General features: G+C 46.2%; 1 protein-coding gene across 2 annotated transcripts in view; it reads right to left on the reverse strand.

Annotated features, from left to right (window-relative positions):
- The window catches only part of RPH3A (rabphilin 3A), a 373,169-nt gene that overhangs the window by 127,853 nt on the left and 222,168 nt on the right, over positions 1-23,148 (reverse strand). For both annotated transcript variants that reach the window (XM_040346131.1, XM_040346123.1), the window contains one exon: positions 733-862. In XM_040346131.1, the coding sequence (XP_040202065.1) occupies positions 733-862 (130 nt within the window). The remainder of the gene's footprint in view (positions 1-732; positions 863-23,148) is intronic.

Below are 23,148 nucleotides of genomic sequence, written 5' to 3' on the forward strand. Positions count from 1 at the left end.
GGGCCCCAGCCTCATCTGAGCTGCTTGGCATGTGCAGCAGTTGTTGGAGCCTTCCATCTACCTTTTCTGGGGTTAGTAATCCATGTATTCTCTCTAATGTTATCTGAAGCCTGCAATATGGAAATTTATTGGAGGGGAGTTCTCCATACTAATGATTGTGTGTGTAATGTTTTGGGGTTTAATGTATCTGTGTGTATGGGGATGTAATGTATCTGGGTGTAATATGTGTGTATGGGGGTGTAATGTATCTGTGTGTATGGGGATGTAATGTATCTGGTTGTAATCTGTGTGTATTGGAATACAATGTATCTGGGTGTATGGGGGTGTAATGTATATGTACTTTGTCCACAGTCTCTGACTATCTCCTGTAGTATGTCTGCAGTCTCTGACCATCTCCTGTAGTATGCCTGCAGTCTCTGACCGTCTCCTGTAGTATGTCTGCAGTCTCTGACTGTGATGATATTGTAAAAAAGGGGCGGAGCATGGGTGACCTTAAAATTATGCCTCCCCCTGAAAAAAGTTCTGCGGACGCCCATGAGGGGAACTGTTCCCAGCAGAGTGACAAAGCACAAAAAACATCTGACAAATGTCTAACATATTCCACTTTACACTGAACCAAATAAAATGTTTGTCCTGGAGTTTCATTTAATTTACTTACTACTGACCATATGTTAAATAAAATCTACCTACAAGTTTTAGCAGAATCATGTAATTATTAAACATAATAATAACCTTTTTGCAGTCCTCACAAACAACACACTTTGCTCCTGGCAATCCTAGAGTCTCCCCACACAGAATGCACCGATTTACACCATCCCCAGTTACTCCCTTCCTCATGTCTTCTAACCGGTCCACCAAGCGCCTATGTAAAAAAAAAGAAAAAAAAGAAGAAGAAGTTAAATGATTTGAACAGGTTCTCCTAAATTGTGAATAAAGGCACCCCTAAAAATGTTGTAACATATTTACGTTAAATGCAGGCTATAGCTTATGGGGATACTTTTAAGCTTTCATATTCCCTGGTCATATCCTGATCTCCATTTGCAGTAAGAGCAGGTTATCTGTCCCCATACTTCCCAGTATTCTTTGCATTTATTGCATTTCATAACTGCATTTTTTAGTAATTTCAAGAATTGTTTTAATTTATCTAGAATTAAGACTGATAAAATATCCACAACTGGTAGGACAGTAATGTTGTTATGATGACAAACACATATACACCTTAGGGGGGGTATTAGGGGAGAACAATATTTTGAACAGTTCCATAACAATCTGTCAGACAAATGAGAATTGTGAAATTCAAAGTTTTAGCAAGAGTAATGCCGCGTACACGCGATCATTTTTCGGCATGAAAAAAACGAAGTTTAAAAAAAAATTCATTTAAAATAATTGTTCGGGTTCTGAAAAACGACAACAAATTTTTTCGAACATGCTGCATTTTTTAACAACGTTTTAAAACAACGTCGTTTTTTGGGTTGTAAAAAACGATCGTGTGGGGAAAAAAACGACGTTAAAAACCCGCGCATGCTCAGAAGCAAGTTATGAGATGGGGGCGCTCGTTCTGGTAAAACTATCATTCATAATGGAGTAAGCACATTCATCACCCTGTAACAGACAGAAAAGCGCAAATCGTCTTTTACTAACACGGAATCAGCTAAAGCAGCCCCAAGGGTGGCGTCATCCGCATGGAACTTCCCCTTTATAGTGCCGTCATACGTGTTGTACGTCACCGCGCTTTGCTAGAGCATTTTAGAAAAACGATTGTGTGTGGGCAACGTCGTTTTAATGATGCAGTTGGAAAAAATATGTTTTTTTCTACATGCCGAAAAACCTTTTTTATCATGCCGAAAAATGATCGTGTGTACGCGGCATCATGCCACGTACACACGGTCGGAATTTCCGACAAGAAAAGTTCAATATGAGCTTTTGGTCGGAAAATCCAACCGTGTGTAGGCTCCATCTGACTTTTTCTGTCGGAATTTCCGGCAGCAAAAATTTGAGAGCTGATTCTCAATTTTTCAGTCAAGAAAAGTTCGGAAGGGGCGTGGCCAAGATGGCAACCGAGCTGGACGTGTAGGAGCGGAGCTCTGCTGAAACGGAGGGGATTTCATCCTGTTTGCCTATCCTGTTCTGGCGGGGGCACCCCTCATCCTGCCTGCTGGTGTTGGCTGATGGTCCAGACCCGAAAAAAGCACAAGTGCGGGTCCCGAGCGGCCGCGAATAGCCGATCGCCGCCTCATCACCCTCCGGCGGGGACCGCGCACGTGGAGAGGACCTCCAATATGGCGACACAGACTGCTGACGCTGGCCCGGCTCTCACTGCGGATGCTAACTTCTCGGCCCTGATGCAAGCCATCAATGGCTGCCAAGCAGCACTTACAGCCAAGATTGACTCCCTCCAGGCTGAGATGGGTCTCATGCGGCGTGACCAGGACAAGATCAGGGGCCGCGTGGCTGAGACGGAGCGCCGGTTGGGGGATGCTGAAGATGTGATCCATGATCACACTGCCACGCTCCACACGGTGCAAGTCAGGCTTAAACACCTGGAAGCCAAATCCGAGGACGCCGAGAACAGAAACCGACGTAATAACCTGCGGATTGTCGGTCTCCCGGAGGGGTCCGAGGGGTCAGACGCACCAGCCTTCACTGAACGGCTCCTCCGAGGACTGTTCCCCAGGCCGCATTCTCTGCGCACTTCGTCGTGGAAAGAGCCCACAGGATGCCGGCTGGCCGTGGGCCCCCGGGTGCCCCCCCGCGCACCTTCATATTCAAGCTATTGAATTACAGGGATCGTGACCTGGTGCTGCGGGAGGCACGGAGGATCGAGGCTGTCCGGTTTGAAGCCACCAGGATCATGTTCTTCCCGGACTTTGCGGTGGATACGCAGAAGCGGCGGAAATCCTTTGACACTGTGAAGCAGTCTCTCCGCGCCAGGAACATAAAGTACAGCATGATGTTCCCGGCCCGCCTGCGGGTAGTGGATGGCGAGACCGTGCAGTTTTTTACTGTGCCCGAGGAAGCTGCCAGATGGATCGACACCTTGCCACGCGGCTGAAACGACTGTGCCTGTGAGTAGTATCCTGTTTGGCTGTCCCTCCCTGTTTGCCCCGGATCGTGCCCTCTAGGGTAGGAACTGTCTGCCTGGTGTCCTCAAGCATCCCTGCCTGAGCCCTGGGACCGGTGGGTGCCCACCTGCTGCGGCATGGCCTGGCCTGTTCTGCCCCTGTGACATGACTCCCCTGCCTGACCCCCCCCCCCTGTTTTTTTACTGTTCCTGACCTGGGAAGGACTCGGCTGGGAGCTACTTGTCTGCCCTTTCCCCTAGGAGCTGATTCCAATGAACACACACTTCTGATACACCTCCTGCACTTGGGGGATTGGGGGCCTGAGGCTTGCTCTGGAGGGAGGGGGTGGTGGCCGGCTGCATGATCCGGGAATGGCATGGGAGGATATTATGTGTTGGTATATCTCTTTCTGTTTTAATGTTCAGGCTGGGTTATAGTACTGAGCTCATTTTGATTGTTTGGTGGGAGGGCTGGGGTGAACTTTGCCTCGGAACGGCCCACCTGCGTCTGACTGTCATGGATCCTCACCACGTGGTGCTTGCTATTGTAAGGACCTAGTTAAGAACAGTGCCCCTGGCTAAGCCAGGAGATTACCTATTTTTCCTTTTTTTTTGAGTCCCGCTCCGTTGGCGGCACCTCTGCTGTTCACCTGTGCACCTAGTGCTCGGACTGCACTTGCCTGCTTGACTGATGTTCACGGCCCTATGTGGTGTATAACCACCTTTGTTGGGGGGATCAAGGTGCATTCTGGTTTTGATGAATGTACAGGGTGGGGGGAAGTTGGGGATGTTAACGTTTTAAGCTTTCTTTTGGTTTTTCTTTTCTTTTTCTTTGTTTTCATATGGTTTGAAGGAATAGATACTGTGCTCAATCCCAGATATGTGCATGTCCAGCTGGGGGGTGGGGGGGGTGGCCCGCAGCCGCTGCCTGTCACGGCGGCTGTGCCCGGGGTTCCAGATGCGGGTCTCTGCTGCCTCCCGGTCCCATTTTACTTTTTATTATATTTTTCTGCAGTTTTACTATGGCCTCCCTATCGGTAGTCTCTTGGAATGTCCGGGGGCTGAATTCCAAAATTAAGCGGGCGCTGGTCTTTAAGTTTCTTCAGCACTACTCCCCGGACGTCTGTATACTACAAGAGACACATCTAGTGGGTGGCAGGATTCTCAGCCTGCGTAAACCGTGGGTGGGGCACTACTATCATGCCACCCACTCTAGTAGGGCCAGGGGGGTTAGCATTCTTATTCGTAAGTCCCTAACGTTTGAGCTGCTTGACCTGCATCTGGACAGAGAGGGAAACTATGTAGTGGTACACGCCGTGATGGCTGGTATGCCGATGGTTCTGGTGGGCCTGTACAGTCCCCCCCCTGCTAGTATTGGTCTCCTAAATAGGATTGTTCAGCTAGTAGCGTCCTATTCTGCCGCTGCGGTCCTCTTAGCGGGGGATTTTAATATGGTGCCCTGCCCAAACCTGGACAGGATGTCCTTTAGCTCTGCAACTGACTCCCCGCTCTCTAGGTGGGCGGAGGCAGTGGGCCTTACGGATGTTTGGAGGTGGAGGAACCCGGGGGTTAAAAGCTTTACGTGCAGCTCAGCCACCTATGCAGCCATGTCGCGGATCGACCTCATGTATGCCAGCAGCCCTATGTTAGCCAAAGTACAAGAGATCTCTGTGCTCCCGAGGGGAATATCAGATCATGCCCCCATCTTACTCCGACTACATACGGGCCTGGCCCCCGGGGGCGGCCTTTGGCGCCTTTCGAGGTACTGGGTTTCCGATGAGAGGATAGAGCCTGAAATGGAGTCTAGTATAGCCGAATATTGGTCCTCCGATGCTCCGGGAGCCGGGTCTCCAGAGCGCTGGGAGGGGTTCAAGCTTTTAGTTCGAAATAAATACCAGTCCCTTATTCAATCTGTTCGCGCGTCCTCCCGGGCCTCACTTGCCCAGGCGGAGGAGAGGGCTCAGTCGTTGGAGACGCAGTATGCAGAAGAGGGGGGGGAGCAGAAGAGGGCGGATCTTCAAGTGGCGGTGCGGGAGGCTCAACTCCTTAGACTGACGGCGGCTAAGAAACAGCTCCTGCATCAGTCTCAGAGAGTGTTTGAGCAGGGGGAAAAGACGGGACGGCTGCTGGCGTGGATCTCTAGGGACCCGACCAACTCAGTTCCCATAGCTGGTATCCGGACTGTGTCGGGAGACCTGGTATCTGACCCTAGTGAGATAAATGCCTGCTTTGCTACCTACTATGAGGGGTTGTACTCGTCTAGGGTCGATTATTCTCCGGATGAACTACACTCCTTCTTAGATGGCCTGGTCTTCCCTGCTCTTTCGGAGGAGGCTCGCGCGTCACTGGACGCTCCGATCACTCTGAAGGAAGTCCAGGGGGCGATTGCCTCCCTGCAGGCCGGGAAGACCCCTGGAGATGACGGCCTGCCGGCCGAATTCTTTAAGACCCACGGGGCCACCCTGGGAGCGCGATACCGAGGGGCCCTACTGACCTCCCTCCGGAGACACTCATTGCCCCCCTCCATGCAGCGGGCAGTTGTCGTGGTGATTCCCAAACCGGGGAAGGACCCTGCACTCTGCTCGTTGTACAGACCGATTTCGTTATTGAACGTTGACGCAAAGATATTTACTAAGGTATTGGCGAATCGGCTCGGTACAGTGATACTTTCTTTGATTAATGGGGACCAGACCGGATTTATGCCGGGCAAGGGGACAGACATAAATTTACGAAGGCTGTTCACGGTTATTGATCGGGTGGCCGGGAGGGGGGGAGAGGAGGTTATTGCCTCCCTCGACGCCGAAAAGGCCTTTGACTCGGTGGAGTGGGAATACTTGTGGGAGGTCCTACAGAGATTCGGCTTGGGTCCACAGTTCATCTCTTGGCTCAGAATGTTGTACGCCAATCCGACGGCGAGGATTCGGACAAATGGCTCCCTCTCTGCATCCTTCCCACTCCATCGAGGTACAAGACAGGGGTGCCCTCTCTCCCCGGCCCTGTTCGCCCTTGCCATCGAGCCACTGGCTATTATGCTTCGCTCCACCCCTGAGGTTACCGGTATTACGGTCTGCTCTGTTGTCGAAAGGGTCTCTATGTATGCGGACGACACTCTCCTCTACCTAAACGACTCACACAGCTCCCTGTCCGCTGCGCTTTCGGTTATTAACACGTTTGGCCGGTTTTCCGGTATTCGGATCAACTGGGACAAGTCGGTCCTTTTTCCTCTGACACGATCGCCCCCTCCCGATGATCTGCCGGCTCCGCTTCAGTGGGTCGACAGTTTTAAGTATCTGGGCATCATGGTTCGCAGAAACCTGTCTGAATACATCGAGGCCAATGTGAACCCTGTTCTCCAGAAGTTTCTCCAAAGATGCGCGGCCTGGAAGACCCTGCCTCTCACACCTGTCGGCAGGGTTAACTTGGTTAAAATGTCCTTCCTCCCTAAGTTTCTATACGTCTTCAGACATACACCGGTGACTATCCCCAAGTCATTTTTTGATAGACTGGATCAGGCGGTGGGTACGTTTGTTTGGCAGGCCTCGGTCCCGAGGGTGGGAAGGCCCATACTTCAGCTCCCCTTGTCGGAGGGCGGTTTAGCCCTTCCGAACTTTAGAAAGTACTATTGGGCGGCAGTGTTGGTATCCGTTAGATGGTGGTTTGCTCAGGATCACAACAACCCGTCTGTTAACCTTGAAGCAGCAATAATGGGATCCTATGCTGGACTGAGCAACTTGGTTTACCGGGGTGTTGGAGTGAGCGCCCAGATTACTGCACCAATGAGGGCCACAGTGATGGTATGGAGACAGGTCTCGAGGCTACTGGTTGAGCCCGGATCTTTCTCCCCCCACGTCCCTTTGTGGGGCAACCCATCCCTGTCCCATATGAGGACTGTGCCGGATCCGCAGCTGTGGGCGCGATATAGCATTAAGACACTGAGAGACGTCATGCCGGAGGGTCGTTTGCTCTCTTTTGGCGTGTTAAAGGCTAAGTTTGGGCTTCCCCCCTGGATGTTCTTCAGATATCTTCAGCTTCGGCATGCGGTCCGGGCGCAGTTTCCGGATCCTATCAAGGTGGAGCCCCACTCGGTGGAGAGGCTCCTTACCTCCCGTGTAGTGGACAGGGTGCTCTCTTCTATCTACCTTCGGCTGGCCTGTGCTGGGGGGCCCGGGGCCTCGCGGGCATTTTCGGCCTGGCAGCGGGACTTGCCGGCCCTCACATCGGAGGACTGGTCGGAGGGACTGCAGCAGTATATTCCCTTCATGATATCGGCAAAGGAGCGTTTTATCCAGTTGAAATTTATTCATAGGGTCTACTATACGCCTCAGAGGCTGGCGGTTATTTACCGCACCTCTGAGGATAAATGTCCCAGATGCAGCCAGGCCGTGGGGAACTTCATTCACATGGTCTGGCTCTGCCCGAAGATCCAGGAGTTTTGGCGGCTGGTGGCGGCGGAGGTTGAGTCGATCGGCGGCGTGGCTGTTGGGCTGAACCCCTTAATCCTACTGCTGGGTATTACCGATAACCTCCCCACCTCCACACACAAAAAGCTTTTTATCTTCTATACAGCTTTCTACGCTCGCAAAGCGATCCTACTCCAGTGGAAGGCGACTGACCCGCCTGGTCTACCTGCCTGGCGGAAACTGGTGAATGACATCCTCCCCATGTATAAGCTCACGTACATGGGGCGTAACTGCCCCAAGAAGTTCGACAAGGTCTGGGGGGCCTGGGTGGCGGCCAAGAGGCTGACGGTATAATGAGTTTGGGTCTAGCTGCTTGCCCCCCTCTTCCCCGGGGCGGTCCCGGGGTTCCCCCTTACCCCTCCTGGGTCCGTGATTTGGGTTGGCGGAGCCCCCACGATTGGGTTCTTTGGTGGGGGTGATATGCTTGGGAGACGCAGTGGGTGCACGGTGTGTTATGCGGTATGGTCACCTCATATGGCTTGCTGGATGGGATATGGCCCCCCCCCCCCCTACCTCTCCCCTCTCCCCCTACCTCTCCCCCTTCCTGCCCTCCTCTCCGGTCTGGATAAGTTTTCATGATGTCCTCTAAATGCATTTGTTTTTTCCTGCACTGTCTGTAACCAATGGTTGGGCCTTGCGGCCCTCTTTGTATTATTTGAATGATATGAGCATGTAACCGTTTGATTTTCTTGAATAAATATTCCTTCTGTTAAAAAAAAAAGAAAAGTTCGGAAATTCCGATCATCTGTATGCAATTCCGACGCACAAAAAAAACGTGTATGCTCGTAGTGTTGTACATCACTGCATTCTTGACGGTCGGAATTTTGTGTGACCGTGTGTATGCAACACAAGTTTGAGCCAACATTCCGTCAGAAAAAAATCCACGGTTTTCTTGTTGGAATTTCTGATCGTGTGTACGCGGCATTATAGTTTAAATGTTTCTTTTCCACACCGTTGTTTAAAGTGACCATCTCATGTTCTTAAAAAAATAAAGCTGAATTTTTTTTGCAAAAGAAAAGTAAACTCATCCTCTGCCAGCCTGTGCCAGATTATTTTTCCGTTAATGTATTAACAGGTGTGTGGTTGTGTTGATGTGGGACACAGGCACTTACATAGACAGTCATATTTATGTGGAGACAATCTTTTTTATTCTTGATACAATTCATAATAATATACTACTTGGGTTATGCTTTATGAAGCAATGTACTTGTTTGCCACTCTCGGTTTTCCTATTCTTGTGTAGTTTTTGTATATAAGCTAAATGTATCGGCGGTATCTCCCCCCAATCCCAAAGAGATAGAGAGCACAAATGTAAAACACTATGGGTCAGATTCACGTAGAGCGGCGCAAATTTAGTTTGTCCTAACGTTTGTCAGTTAAGTTAAGGCGGCTGAATTTTGTGACGTAAGTGCTGTATCCACAGAGCATTTGCGCCCAAATGTGCGACAGCGTAACATAAATACCGAGGCGTAAGGCGGGGTTATTGTAAATGGGAAGGAAGTGGGCGTGCTCCATTGAAATGAGCCGTGACCCCATGCAAATGAAGGGCCGGCCATACTGCGCATGCGTGCACAAATCTGCACCTCACTGGGCATGCTCAGAACTCGGCCCGGCGCAATCAGTGAGATAGGAAAAAGGCCAAGCATACTTAGTTAGATACGCCCTGTGTATAAATAGCCCCACACAAACGCCCTTCCATTGCAAAAGTACAGCCCTGTGTTCCCTTTCCTAAAGTAAGTTGCTTTTGCTCTGTTGTTTGTTGGTGAGTGTAGTATTGTTAGATTACAGATTTATAGAAGTAGGAGATTGTAGTAGGTGTTTGGTTTTTCCTGACTGTTTTTTCTGTTTGTTTTTTCTGACTGTTTTTTCTGTTTGTTTTTTTCTGTGTTTGTTTTTGAGTTTGTATTAGCTGTCTGCTTGTGTTGTTTGATTTTTGAGTGTTTGTTCTGTGTCTTTTTGTGTGTGTTTGTTCTGTGTGTATCTGTGTCTGTTTGTTCTGTTTGATTTTTGTGTGTGTTTGGTGTTGAGTGTTGGGTGTTATGGCACCAAAGAGGAGGAAGCTAAACTTCTCGGTGCGTGAGAAGCACTTACTTGCAAGGGCCATCACCCGATTTGGGCGATATTTACATGGCCCTGAGAGCCGGGACACCCCCCCGGCCAGGAAGAGGGAGATCATCCAGCAGATTACGGATGAGATCAATGCGGAGGGGGGGGGGACGAGGACCACCAGTGGGATTGCCAAGAAGATAAATGACCTGAGGAGCCTGGTCCGTGAGAAGCTGGCCAAGATAAATGCCCATGCCAGGGGCACTGGAGGAGGCCCACCCTGCACCGTAAGGTGGACTGAGGAGGAACGTGCGGTGGCCCATTGTTTCCACAGCCAGCAAGTGGTGGGCCTACCTGGCTTTGACTCCGAGGAGGGCCTGAGGACAGGTACGTTTTTTTTTTATATCTGGCGAGTAGCATGTGTGGGTGGGGGAAGGGAATATGTGCCAAGTGTGTGGATCCTCCAACCTGTGAATGTTTTGTGTCATCCACAGATGGCCAGGAGATTGCTGGGCCATCAGGCCAGTCTGCTCCATCCCCAGGACTTGAGGCTGCTGAGGAGCCCCAAGAAAGCCAGGAGTCCCCAGTGCAGGGGAGTGGCCACACCTCACCTCAGGAGGAGGATGAGGGGGAGGAGGATGAGGATGAGGGGGGGAGGATGAGGGGGGGAGGTCGTGGATGAAGAGATGGACATTGCCAGGGAAATCCTTGTGTGTTTGTAGGAGGATCCCCTTGTGGCTGCCCCTGAGGCTGGCAGCAGTCAGGCCTCCATCAGGGGTAGCCCCTCCCACTCCTCCCCCAACAGGGCTCCCCCCACAAGGGTCTCTCTCTCCCCTCCTCCCAGGCCACAAGCCTCAGCTGTAGGCAGGAAGGCCACCCAGAAAACCAGGGGGGTGGCCGAGTTCCTGCCTGCAAATCTGCAGAGGGACCAGGCCCGACAGCCAGATGGAGGACAGCCTGTCCGCCATTAAGGAGTTGGTGAGTGATGTGGGCACAAACTTGGTGGCGTACATCAATTGCTTCAACGACCTGCAGGCCGCCACAGCAGGCGTGGCCCTGGAGGTGTCTGCCCTGACCCAGGCTGTCAACGCCAATACACAGGCTGTCCAGGCCAATACGGCAGCCCTCACTCTGGGCCTGACCAGGATCACCGTGGCCTTGGAGGGCAGGCCAGCAGGTGACCAGCCACCAGGGGAGGCTCCTCCTTCCCCTGCTCCCCCCCCCATGAGTCTCCCCTGGTTGGCCGTGGCCGGCCCAGGCGTAGCTCACGCCGCCATTGATCATTTGGGATGTTCTTTTGGTTTTGTTATTTTTTTTTTCTACTGTGATTATGATTTGTTTTATGTGTGTGAATGATGTATGAATGACATTCCTGGTGAAAAGGGTGTCACCCTTATTTTTGGTGGAGTAGGGATCACCAGGACCAGGGAGAAGTGATCCCAGGTCCATGTGAATGGTGTATCAATGCACAGTGACATAATTGGAGCCGTGGCGTGGCGTTGCTGCTCCCTAATACCATGTGGTTAACTTGGGTCTAATCCAATTCGATGTGCATGTGGGGTGTGTGTGCTAGGGACCACAGTGGGTGTGCATGTATGCATTCTCATTGTGCCATGTTTAATGTGTGTGTTTACTGTGCAAAGATGCCTTCTGCAAGGCGTCTCCTGACTGCTGTTCCCTCAGCAGACCGGGTAGAGTTGGTTAGGGGGGGAATGTCTGGTTGGGGGGTCAGGTCATCACGTATGTCAATCTCCAGGCCCCTTCTCACTGCAAAGTTGTGCAGCATGCAACATGCACCAATGATCTGGCACACAAAGTTTGGGGAATACAACAGGGTACCCCCAGACTTATCCAGGCATCGGAAACGGGACTTTTGGAGGCCAAAGGTACGTTCCACCACTGCATGGGTACGTATGTGTGCAGCATTTTAGTTTTCCTCTCCTGGGGTTTGGGGGTTCCGGAATGGAGTCATGAGATGGGGTCCCAGTGCATATGCAGAGTCACCTGGAAGGGAAAAGACAGGAGGATGTTAGTCATGCATGTGCCCCTCGTGATGTCTGCATCATGGGGGGGGACAGTCATACCTGACACCCATGTCACTCACCAACCAGCCAGCTGTCCCCATACATGTTCTGTTCAAATTGTCTTGGGATGTCGCTTTGATGGTATATGAAGCTGTCATGGCTGGATCCTGGGTGTTTGGCACAGACGTGCCATATGAGGTATTGGGCATCCACTATCACCTGTACATTGATTGAATGCCAATTCTTCTGATTGCGGTACATGTGCTCTGTCTCACGGGGGGGCTGTAGTGCCACAGGTGTGCAATCAATGGCCCCCACAGTGCGTGGGAATCTGGCAATTTTGTAAAAATCTGTCATGGTCTTCATCCGCTGGACCTCCTGGGTGGGTTTGATGATTTGGTTTGCCATGCGTCTCAGGATTGCAGGTTCAACCTGGTGCACACATCTGCTCATGGAGGATTGTGACATCCCAGCCAACAATCCACTTGTGCGCTGAAAAGAGCCAGTGGCCAGGAAATGGAGTGTTGCCAGTACCTTGATCAGTGGCTGCACTGCATGTGAGCGTTGTGTTGGGCTGGGTCATCCTGCAGGGTTGTGATTATTTCCAGGATGGCTTCACGGTTGAATCTGAAGTTGCGATACAGCTCAGAAGCAGCCATGGCAAACACATCTAGGTGTCTGTAGTATATCCTCTCCTGTGCCCTCCTCCTCCTCTGTTCCCTCCTCCTTCTGCGTGCCTCTAAAGTCACTAGTATAGCTATGAGCATGGATGCCCCTGGCATGTTGGCAGACAGATTGTTGTCCTGCAATTGTGTGTGCTCAGCTCTTCCTTAATGGTGTTGCTTTAGCTGACCTTTACACGGCTGGAGCAAAGTTAGGGCACCTTTTATAAGGTGTAAATTTCCGCCGGCAAACTAGCAGATGCGCACAGGGCGTAGCCTACGCCGCACAAGCGTACTTTTGTGGATCGTCGTATCTCCCTCATTTGCATATTTTACTAGCAAATCAGTGGTGTGTCTAGCGTATTTTGCGCTCAAAGATGCGCCGATGTAATTGTTTTACGTAGGACGGAAAAAAATGGTTTTCAGGCGTATCTCGTTTTGAGGATCAGGCGCAAAGATACGCGCGGCGCATTTTTCAATTACGCCGCGCATCTTTAGATACGTCGGCGTAAGTGCTTTGTGAATCTGGCCCCATATTTTTATAATAAGCTTATTTGAGATCATTTATAACTTTTGCCTTCTACATTTCCTCTGTTGGAGACAGATTTCCATCATTGGAGCCTATAGGCAAATATTCTTGGCCTCCCAAAGCAAAAATCACACTGCTCAGATCATCTTTGTTACAAAATAACTTTTTTCTTGTTTTATGAGTCTTTGTCTGGATTACAAATGTCATATTGTGCAAACAAAATTATATGAGTAACTGTAGCTCTACTTATGATGGGAAAATGTGTGATCCATAACTATATAGTAAAAGGTGCCTCTTTAGCTCTGCTACCCTTGGGCACATGTTGTTCTGGAACCTGCACCCATCAGTTAGTGGAATATTGGTGGGAGACGTGTAGCTGAGTGGCTAGGATGATTTACTTTTAAGCTCTGCTACTTATAGACACATATCTACTATTCCTAAGGCTAACTTCAGCCAAGCACAGCTAATTTGTATGATATAGCACATAAAATACAGGCATACAATAATAACACCTTTTTCCAAGTGAGTACATTATCACTTTGAGCATCGAGAGAAAAACCTGGACTCATTTATCTTTATTTTGGCATCAGTCTTGATGCTAAAGCTGAACACTGAGGCCACCATCAATAAAAATAGAACAACCATGACTAGATAATTTAGTCACTCAAAAGGCAGGCCTCAGGAGATGAAATTAGGAATCCCAGATTCATGGATGCTTCATACGCTCCACTTGCATGGTGACCTATATCTAAAAAAGCAGCGGAGAATACGGATGGAATTAAACATGGGCTTTGTGTATTGCTTTCTATCATATATTGTGTCATGGCCAGTGTCTGATGTATCTTTAGTTATTGTACAAATTGGCTGCCTGTAAAAACAACTAATGAGCACAAAGCATATATCAATATGCCAGTCTAAAATATCACTATAGATATGTACAAGCATTAAAAGATGCTAAATATCAAGCCCGATGAATCAACACTTTGCAGCAAAAGACAACAAGTTCCACTGCATAAATGTAAAAGCAGCCAATTACTGGAAATAAAGTACATCACAACTTTCAAACTAAAAAAAAATATATATATATAACGATTATTTATTTGGTCATTGAAAATTAAAACATGTGATATGTAAAGTTATGTTTAAACAGTGTGTGATATTTAAACAGCTTATGAACTAACTCAGTTATTTTTTGGCAATACATGCACATTTCTCTGTGGCTTGTCTCTTTAAAATGCTATAAAGTATAGAAAAATAACCTGTCAGAAATCCAGTGAGCTCTTAAGTTCCTGTAGAGAACTCACAACTTTGCCTCTGCAGAACCGTAACCCCAACCAGTATTGTTAGCCTTGTTAGTTCTTCCTTGTTGGACTACAGAACACGTATCCCACTTCTCATCTTCAGAAGGGGAAACGTTTTGCAGTCCACCTGGGGAGAACACAATTGGAGCTGACATTATTGCTTGGAATTTCAGTAATGATATGTGTTGCGCAGAGCTCAAGATGATCTTGCTGTTTGTTCCAAGTTCTATTCCCTATTGAGTGTCTAGCAGACAGGTACACAGCAATTCTAAAGTCTCTCAAAACAAAAACCAGACAAAAAGTGTATTTTTAGGATTTATTGCATGAAGAACTTGGATGGGATATAGGGTGAGCCTTGGGATATGCCAGAACTAGTGCAAACTTTATCAAAAGGACATTTTCTAGTGATAGTTAACCTCTTGAACATAGGGCTCTAGTATAAGAGGATGTTGACATACAGCTTCGGGGGATCCCACACTGGAAATGGCCCTGAATCTGGAACAATCTGTCCAAAAAGAAAAAGGTCAAACAGCAACTGTCCCTCTAGACTCCCTCTCTCAGGCCTCTACTCACTGTCCTTGTGTACATGCCCCCCAGACCCTGTGCCGTGAACCTCCAGGCTAGATCCTCAGCAGACTTTCCCTAGATTGTCCCCAGTTTTGTCAATATAATCCCAGGTCTTCCTGAGCTGGGACCTTGATGAACCTCCCCGCAGTCTTCAGCTAGGTAGTCCAGGAGGACAGACAGCCCCTCCGGGCTGGGTCCCTCTCCACTAGGACAAAGACTCTGCTGTTCTAGACCCCAAACTATTTATACACACCTCCATATTCAGCTCAGGGTCTACCTCCTCCAACCCAATATATTTCAGAACTTACTGGAACGAAGGGGAAGTAGTTTCAGCCAGCAGAATCCAGAACTGCCAAAAATAATCAAATCCTGCTCCACTGGCTACAGAGGAGCTTACAACCAAATTTACCTAAATGTTGTAGCAACCTAACTAGGAGGGTCCTACATATGTATTTGCTTAGTGTTTCATACTTTAATTAGAAAAGCAGTAATTATGCCAGGAATAAGTAATTTTACTCAAATCTAACTGATGTTAGACATTTATCAGGTTGGTATGCTTAGCAAATGTTCTAAACCATAGAACATGTATCTAAAGGCAAATGACAAGAATTATATAAAATCCCATTGTTCCAGTACTAACAAACTCTTTGTAAGGTGTAAATGAACCCACGGTTTTACGGGTTATACATTACATAGGCAATAGTAAAATACAGCATGTTACTTTACATATATAATAGGATCCTAGAGACAAAGCAGTAGGTTGACTCTCTAAAACGTCACTTTCAATCTAATTTCCATTTCTAAAGTTTTAAATGAATTGACTCCAAAGTTTAAGGTTTTACATTTAATTTCCTTGAAAATAAATGTTTACTTTTTTCATTTTAACTTATTTGTTTTCAGTGGTATGGAATAGAAGTTGTATGAAAGTAAGGTGGGGTGACGAGAGAAGCACATCTTCCACTTTTTGCAGTAAACTGTTTATATTGTTATTTTTTACATATGCTAACTATAATGTCTCTGATAATCTGTTTCCTAGTATTTATCTCCTTTTATATCACTGAATAATTTATTGCAGTAATTACAGATGTAATAGATCACTACAGAAGTGGAAGGCAATACTATCACACTAATAGCTAACATCAGCCCTAGTGCAAATTGGTATTCAGCCTGCTCAGTAGAAGATATTGATGTTTCATTTTTATTGTCCTCTAAACTATAATAAAATAGGAAGCATTGTTATTTTTTGAAACTGCCTTTGTATCCAGTGAGCTATAATACAGCTAAGCCTATTCCAAATCTTCAGACAGAAACTGGCCCATGGGAATGAGGAAAGAAACAATAGAATTGGTTTTATGTTAGACTAGTCAATTAAATAAATAACCAACGGTAGACCAGCACTGGAGAAACTTAAATCCCAATGGAAAGGGAACCCAATGAGACACGAGGGGTACTGGTCCTAAAATAGAACTATAGGCAAATATTTTTTTAATTTATTTTGGATAGCGTAAGGAAGAGTTATAACCCTGTCATTTTTTTTATTTATTTTTTTGCTATCTGTGTCCCATTGGATTTGCATTTACTTCACGTCCCATAGCCAAACCAAAAATTGTGAGGAAATCCTTGTAAATTAAAGGAGATCAATTCAGCGCCCCAGGTCACCAGAAAAAGTATCAGCATTGGAAGATTTCCCACCTATTAGGCCCCATACACACGGTCGGTTTGGTCCGATGAGAATGAAACAAAGCTCTTTTTTATCGGACCAAACCGACCGTGTGTATAGCCCATCGGTCTGGTTTCCTTCGGTCCAAAATTTCTAAACATGCTTCAAAACCGAACCGATGGACAGCTGCCCCATCGGACCAAACCGATGGTTAGTACAGAAAAGCATCGGTTCAAAACCTGCGCATGCTCAGAATCAAGTCGACGCATGCTTGGAAGCATTGAACTTCGTTTTATTCTGTACGTCGTGTGTTTGACGTCACCACGTTCTGACCCGATCGGATTTTGGACTGATGGTGTGTACACATATCAGGCCGTACGGCCACTTCAGAGGTGAACCGATGAAAACGGTCCGACGGGCCAGTCTCATCGGTTTGGTCCGACCATGTGTACGGGGCCTTACTGTTTTGGGGACAACCCAAAACTTTCTATTTGTCCTGTTACTGAAAGTAAAAGAAAATTAAGAGTGAATCTCCTTAACACAGGGGCACAGGAAGCAATAATAATAGGTGTTCCCTCTCCACTTCATCAAAAAAAAAAAGTAGTAGCCGTAGTGAGAACGATCTGAATTTGTCATCCACGTTGGTAATGTTACCAACACAGGTGCAATGCTTACCCGGGATTAGCCAGAGGTAGTAGGAAACTAACACAAGGAAAGTGTCATAGTAGCTATATTGATTTCCCCAGGCAGAATATTTCATACAAACATGATATACCGGTAAGCTCTAACTTTACCCCGACGTACTGAAATTGAAGTGAATTTTTTGTTTTTTGTTTTTTGCAGTCTGTGCCCCAAGAAGGTAGGTTTCCCATCCTGCCCAGTCAGGACACAAAGGGAATTTCTCAAACCAAATAACAAACCACAGTAAAACCTGACAAGGGTTCTATCTCTATACCAACCTGTTCAAAACTTAGCAAAAAATATCTATGATTGGGTTTTTAATCTAAAGGAAATTGCAGAGAGATTGAACAATTATATCGCAGTGTGTGCCAATTGCAATCCTTGACACGTGCCCGGTAACTTATTCTTTCTAGTAGTTTTCTTACATCTTGATGTTAGAAAAGTTTGCTTAACACCAGTCAACCAAACCTTATTAAGTTGCACAAGCATTGTGTAATGTGTGTGTTCATCTTAACTCATGACAGCATTTAGTGCAGGGAACTTCAAACTACGGCCCTCCAGCTGTTAAGGAACTACACGTCCCATGAGGCATTGTAAATCTGACATTCACAGACATGACTAAGCATGATGGGAATTGTAGTTCCTGAATATCCTGAAGCATTAAGCAACTTTGCTTGCCTGCATTTTGGAGACAAATGCAAAGTCATAGGTTTGAAAGTCAAAGAAAACAAGGCATTGTCTGTAATAAAAATGTATAACTCAGGGAAGACTAGGCATTGTCTGTAATAAAAGGCTCTGTGGGCAATGGACAGTCATGAGGTAATGTGTATATTTAAAATGTATAAAGCACTGTGGGAATATAAGAAAAGTTTGAGGCACAGCATGTTACTGAGAGATAGGAGGAAAGCATACCAAGCACACCACAATTCTCTGTTCAAACAAACTTCTTCACAATTTCTCCTGGTCAATACAACCGTATCGAAAAATAGAAATTAAACCTCAAACTGCAAGTTCAATATTTTTTAAATAGAGCTTTCTTTTGGTGGTATTTGATCACCTCTGGGGTTTTTATTTTTTGTGCTATAAACAAAAGAAGAGCGACAATTTTGAAAAAAACACAATGCCCCGGATTCAGAGACGAGTTACGACGGCGTATCTCCGGATACGCTTCGTAACTCTGAGTGTGCGGGGTCGTATCTATGCGCCTGATTCGTAGAATCAGTTACGCATAGATTTCCCTAAGATCCGACTGGCGTAAGTCTCTTACACCGTCGTATCTTAGTTGCATACGTACGATGCCCGCTAGGTGGCGCTTCCGTAGATTTACGCGAGGAATATGCAAATTAGGTAGATACGCCGATTCAGAGACGTACGTCCGCCCGGCGCATTTTTTTACGTCGTTTGCGTAAGGCTTTTTCCGGCGTATAGTTACCCCTCATAAAGCAGGGGTAAGTCATGTTAGGTATGGACGTCGGAAACACACGAACAGCGTTGTATTTTACGTTGTTTACGTAAGTCGTTTGCGAATAGGGCTGTACGTAAGTTACATTCACGTCGAAAGCATTGACAGTTTGCGGCGTAATTTGGAGCATGCGCACTTGGAAACGTTCACGCGCCGTTCGTAAAAAACGTCAAATACGTGGGGTCACAAGAAATTTACATAAAACACGCCCACATCATCCACATTTGAATTAGGTGGGCTTACGCCGACACATTTACACTACGCCACCGTAACTTAGGGCGCAAGTTCTTTCTGAATATGGAACTTGCGCCCTAAGTTACGGCGGCGTAATGTATCTGAGATACATTATGCCCGCCGATAGATACGCAATTGTATCTGAATCCGGGCCAATATCTTTTACTTTTTGCTATAAAAAATATCCCAAATTTTTTTTAAAACATTTTTTCCTCAGTTTAGACCGATATATATTCTTCTACATATTTTTGGTAAAAAAAAAAAACGCAATAAGCGTATATTGTTGGGTTTTTGAAAAACTTACAGCATCTACAAAAAAGGGGATAGATTTATGGCATTTTTATTATTATTACTTTTTTTTACTAGTAATGGCGGTGATCAGTGATTTTTATTAGGACTGTGATATTGCGGCGGACAAAGTGGACACTTATGACACATTTTTGGGACCAGTGACATCTATACAGCGATCAGTGCTATAAAAATGCACTGTTTACTGTATAAATGTCACTGGCAGGGAAGGGGTTAACACTAGATGGTGATCAAGGGGGTTAACTGTGTTCCCTAGGTGTGTTCTAACTGTGGGGGGATGGGACTGACTGGGGGAGGAGACCGATCTGTGTATGAACACACAATCAGTCTCCTCTCCCCTGAGAGAACCAGGATTTGTGGGTTTACACACACAGATCCCGGTTCTTGCTCTACCACAGGCGATCGCCGGGCACTCACAACGGCTCCGGGGACACTCTTTAAGGCACGCACGCCTCCTACAGCATCTTAAAGGGCCGACGTACACTACGACGGCTCGCCCAGGGAAACCAATCTGCTGCAGTATAACTGCGGCGGCTGGTCCGTAATCGGTTAAATGCCACCAAGGGAATATGCTAGTTGCTATATATTAAAAAAAAAAACATTTTGCTCCAGTTAAAAATAACCCAATCATACCTTGGGAAAGTAGAGAAGAAGAAAAGGCAATTGAATATTATTTCTGGATGAAACACACAAGAAAGTTACAGTTAAAATAACAAGGAAGAAAGGGATATGGGTGTCTTAGTGATCAAGGGTCTCAAGAGATCCACACTATATATTGGATTATAAAAATAATCTACACGGCAGATATGAAAAATTGTGTTCAGTATCAGTAGAGTTACTTTCTTTATCCCTGGTGTCCTTTTTATTGAAGTAATGTCAACAAACATACCAAAGACCTTTATATGCTGCAGTCTGACATACGCAGCTCACTACCTTATAAAGTGTATCTAAGCTCAATAACAAAAATTTACTATATTAAAGGAGGCAAATCTTTTGATGTGGTGGCTGTATTACTTATTTTCCATGCTTATTTTTTCTTCTGGAGATCCTTCCAGTAACAAATATCCTGTCCAAGGGTGACAACTCTTACTATACTGTATCTATGAAGGGGAAATACTGTCAAGCCTCATATACATGCTCGGTTTACTCAGCAAGAACCAGCAAGAAAACTGCTAGCAGAGCTTTCTTGCTGAGTAAACCGTGCGTGTGTACGAGGCTTTGAGGTTTCTCTTCAAGAAAACTGCCCAGAATCTCGATGAGAAAAATAGAGAACCTGCTCTCTATTTTCTCGTCGTGATTCTCGGCAGTGTTTTCCGAGAAACCCGAGAGTGTGTATACTTACCTGTCGCCGTGGAAACCCACGCATGCTCGAAATGACTTTGACGCATGTGCGGTAGCTTCCTAGGCATAGGTAGGGTGCAGCAAGATGGCGGCGATGGCATTGAATGTGACGAGTGCATGCTCGTCATACGCGATGATGTCACCACATTCGTGCCATTCAAAAGAACGGTGATTCTTTTGAATGGAGTGTCTGTACACTCGGCCGGCAAAAGATACTTGCCAAGAATCTCGTCAGGAAAAACAACGTTTTTTTCCTGACGAGATTTTTGGGCCTTGTGTACAGGGCTTGAGACTTGGGTGGGAAGATTGTTAGGACTACAGAAAAGTTAGCTTTTATTTATATGTATGGTGCTTATAATACAATTCCCCACAGATAACATTTATAAAGCAGTCAATTATGTCTAAGGGGGGCCATACATTATTTTGTTTTCGTTCAACCACCGAATGTGATGGGGGATTCCTCTCAACTGTGTCATTGTATTCTGCCAGTGGGAGACCTTTCCCGCTGGCAGAATATAATGATTAGTGTTGCTGGCTAAAGCTGGTGGCACTGATTGATTGGGAAAAACCAAGCAGGCTGGTTGTACACAAGTCGATCGATAGATCGACTTGTGTACAACCACTAGACCATACATGGATCAAAATTCAGCCACATTTCAGTCCATGTATGGTCTGCTAAAGACAATAGATATAGGTTGGATGTGTGGGTCACATCCAATTGCTGAAGCCTGATTTTAAACCATTCAATATATGAACCAGTGGTGGCCCGTATATTAGGGGGTATACCGCGCACCTCCCCCCATCAATGCATCTGGCCCCTGATCTACATGCACAACGCTGGATGCGTGGATTCCAATGGGGGGGGGGGTTCTTTTAGCACGTAATTAGAGCCAGAGGCTTTATTAGGCTTCAAAAAAGGGTGGGCACCCGGTTGTGTGACAACAGCAAATTAATATCTGACCAATCAGGAAGCAGTTTATGGGACCCATCACCCGATTGTGCGAAAGGTGATCCAAATGGAATGGCCGCCTAGGAAGAGATGCTGGGGAACCAAGAGAGCATCCACCTGCAGCCTGGAAAGAAGCCACCACCTGCTACACTGCCCGCGAGATTGGGGTAAGTGCGGGCCCTGACTGACCCCCCAAAAAAAAACACCAGCCACCACTGCTATGAACCATGACAGCGTGAAGCCCTGCCAGTGTTTGAATAGGATTATTGACAATGCAGGGTTCTCACATACTGTATGCAGAGTGAAGGGTTCCAATGTATTGGTTTATAGTGGAGAAACTGTTTATTTTTTATTTTATTTTTTTAATTCCTGGATCCAGGATGTGTGTGCATGTGTGCTTAGCTCTTATAATCAAAGGTCTGACAGCATATCAGGGCTATACCCTCCTGAAGAGTCTGTGAGGCTGCAATGAAACAGCCAGGGGGACAGTCACCGGCTCTCTGCTCAGTGAAGACCAAGAACTGAGCCCCCTTTAGGCTAATACAGCTCAATGCTTTCTTATGGTCACTTATGCAACGTATGCCAGAAAAACGTACACCATCTGGGTTTGAACAGATATGTTTAAAGGGAGAGCTCTCAGCTATGTATGCCCTGTTGATAGATTCAGAAGCCCCCCAAGAATTGGCTTTTTTACAAGCATGGGAGAGGGATTTCGCAATTACCTTTTCGGAGATACAGAAAAAGAAGATATTGTTATTTGCACACAAAGCGTCAATGGCAACTAGGTACCAGGAATGAGGGTATAAAATTTTGACCAGGTGGTATAGAACTCCGTCAGTATTGAATTGGATATTTCCACAAGTATCCAATCAATGCTGGCGCTGTCTAAATGCAGAGGGTGCTTTATTACACATATTTTGGGAATGCCCCAGACTGAAAGAATTTTGGAAAATGGTGTCTGAAACAGTTAAAGAAATTACAGATGTGTCTCTTGAAGAAAACCTATCAGCCTTTTTGCTGCAATATATTCCATTATCTAATGAAAAATATAAAAATTCTCTTGTAAGGCATTTACTCACGGCAGCGAAAGCTTGTATTGCGATCCTTTGGAAAAGTGCGGTAGCTCCAACTAAAATACAATGGATTGGGAGAATAGCAGAGATCCAGCAAATGGAAAATCTGACTATGATACTGAGAGAGCAAGAAGAAAAGTATCGGGAGGTCTGGAACCATATATTAAATATAGGGAACAAAATCCTTAGGTGGATATGTGGTGGGGCGGGAGAGAGTTTAATACTTAATTTTTTATTTTATCTTATTATATATTTTTTTTCTTCCCTTCTATTTCTGTCCTCTCTCTCTTCTCTATCTATTTTTGTCTTCTTAATAAGTCTATCTATACCTGTCTGGGAGGATAACTAGGGCTTCACCCTGGTTAAGGAAAATGTATTGTATTAATGTTAGGGAATAATAACAGAGTTGTATTAGAATTATGAGGAAACATTAGTAAATGATGAACATAGGTATGCTAAGATAGTGCAACTGTGTGAATAGGTGGTATTGGCTGGTAATTGTTGAAAAGAATATTAGTAGCAAATGTAGAATGAAAATGTTAATGTACGTATGTATATTATTGTATAGTATTAATGCTGCAGAGAAAATAAAGAATTTATAAAAAAAAAAAAAAAGACCAAGAACTGAGCAATCAAAGGTCTTTGATCGCTCAGTTCTCAGTCTTAAAGGCAGCGGGAACAGATGCAGCATCGGATTAGTGCTGCATTCACCTAGGTGAGTATGTATGTTTTTTTCCATTCCCATGCTTCACTTATAAAACCATGATATGCCTTCATTGTGAGCACATT

This window comes from Rana temporaria, chromosome 1 (assembly GCF_905171775.1).
Source record: "Rana temporaria chromosome 1, aRanTem1.1, whole genome shotgun sequence".
NCBI classification, from domain to species: domain Eukaryota; kingdom Metazoa; phylum Chordata; class Amphibia; order Anura; family Ranidae; genus Rana; species Rana temporaria.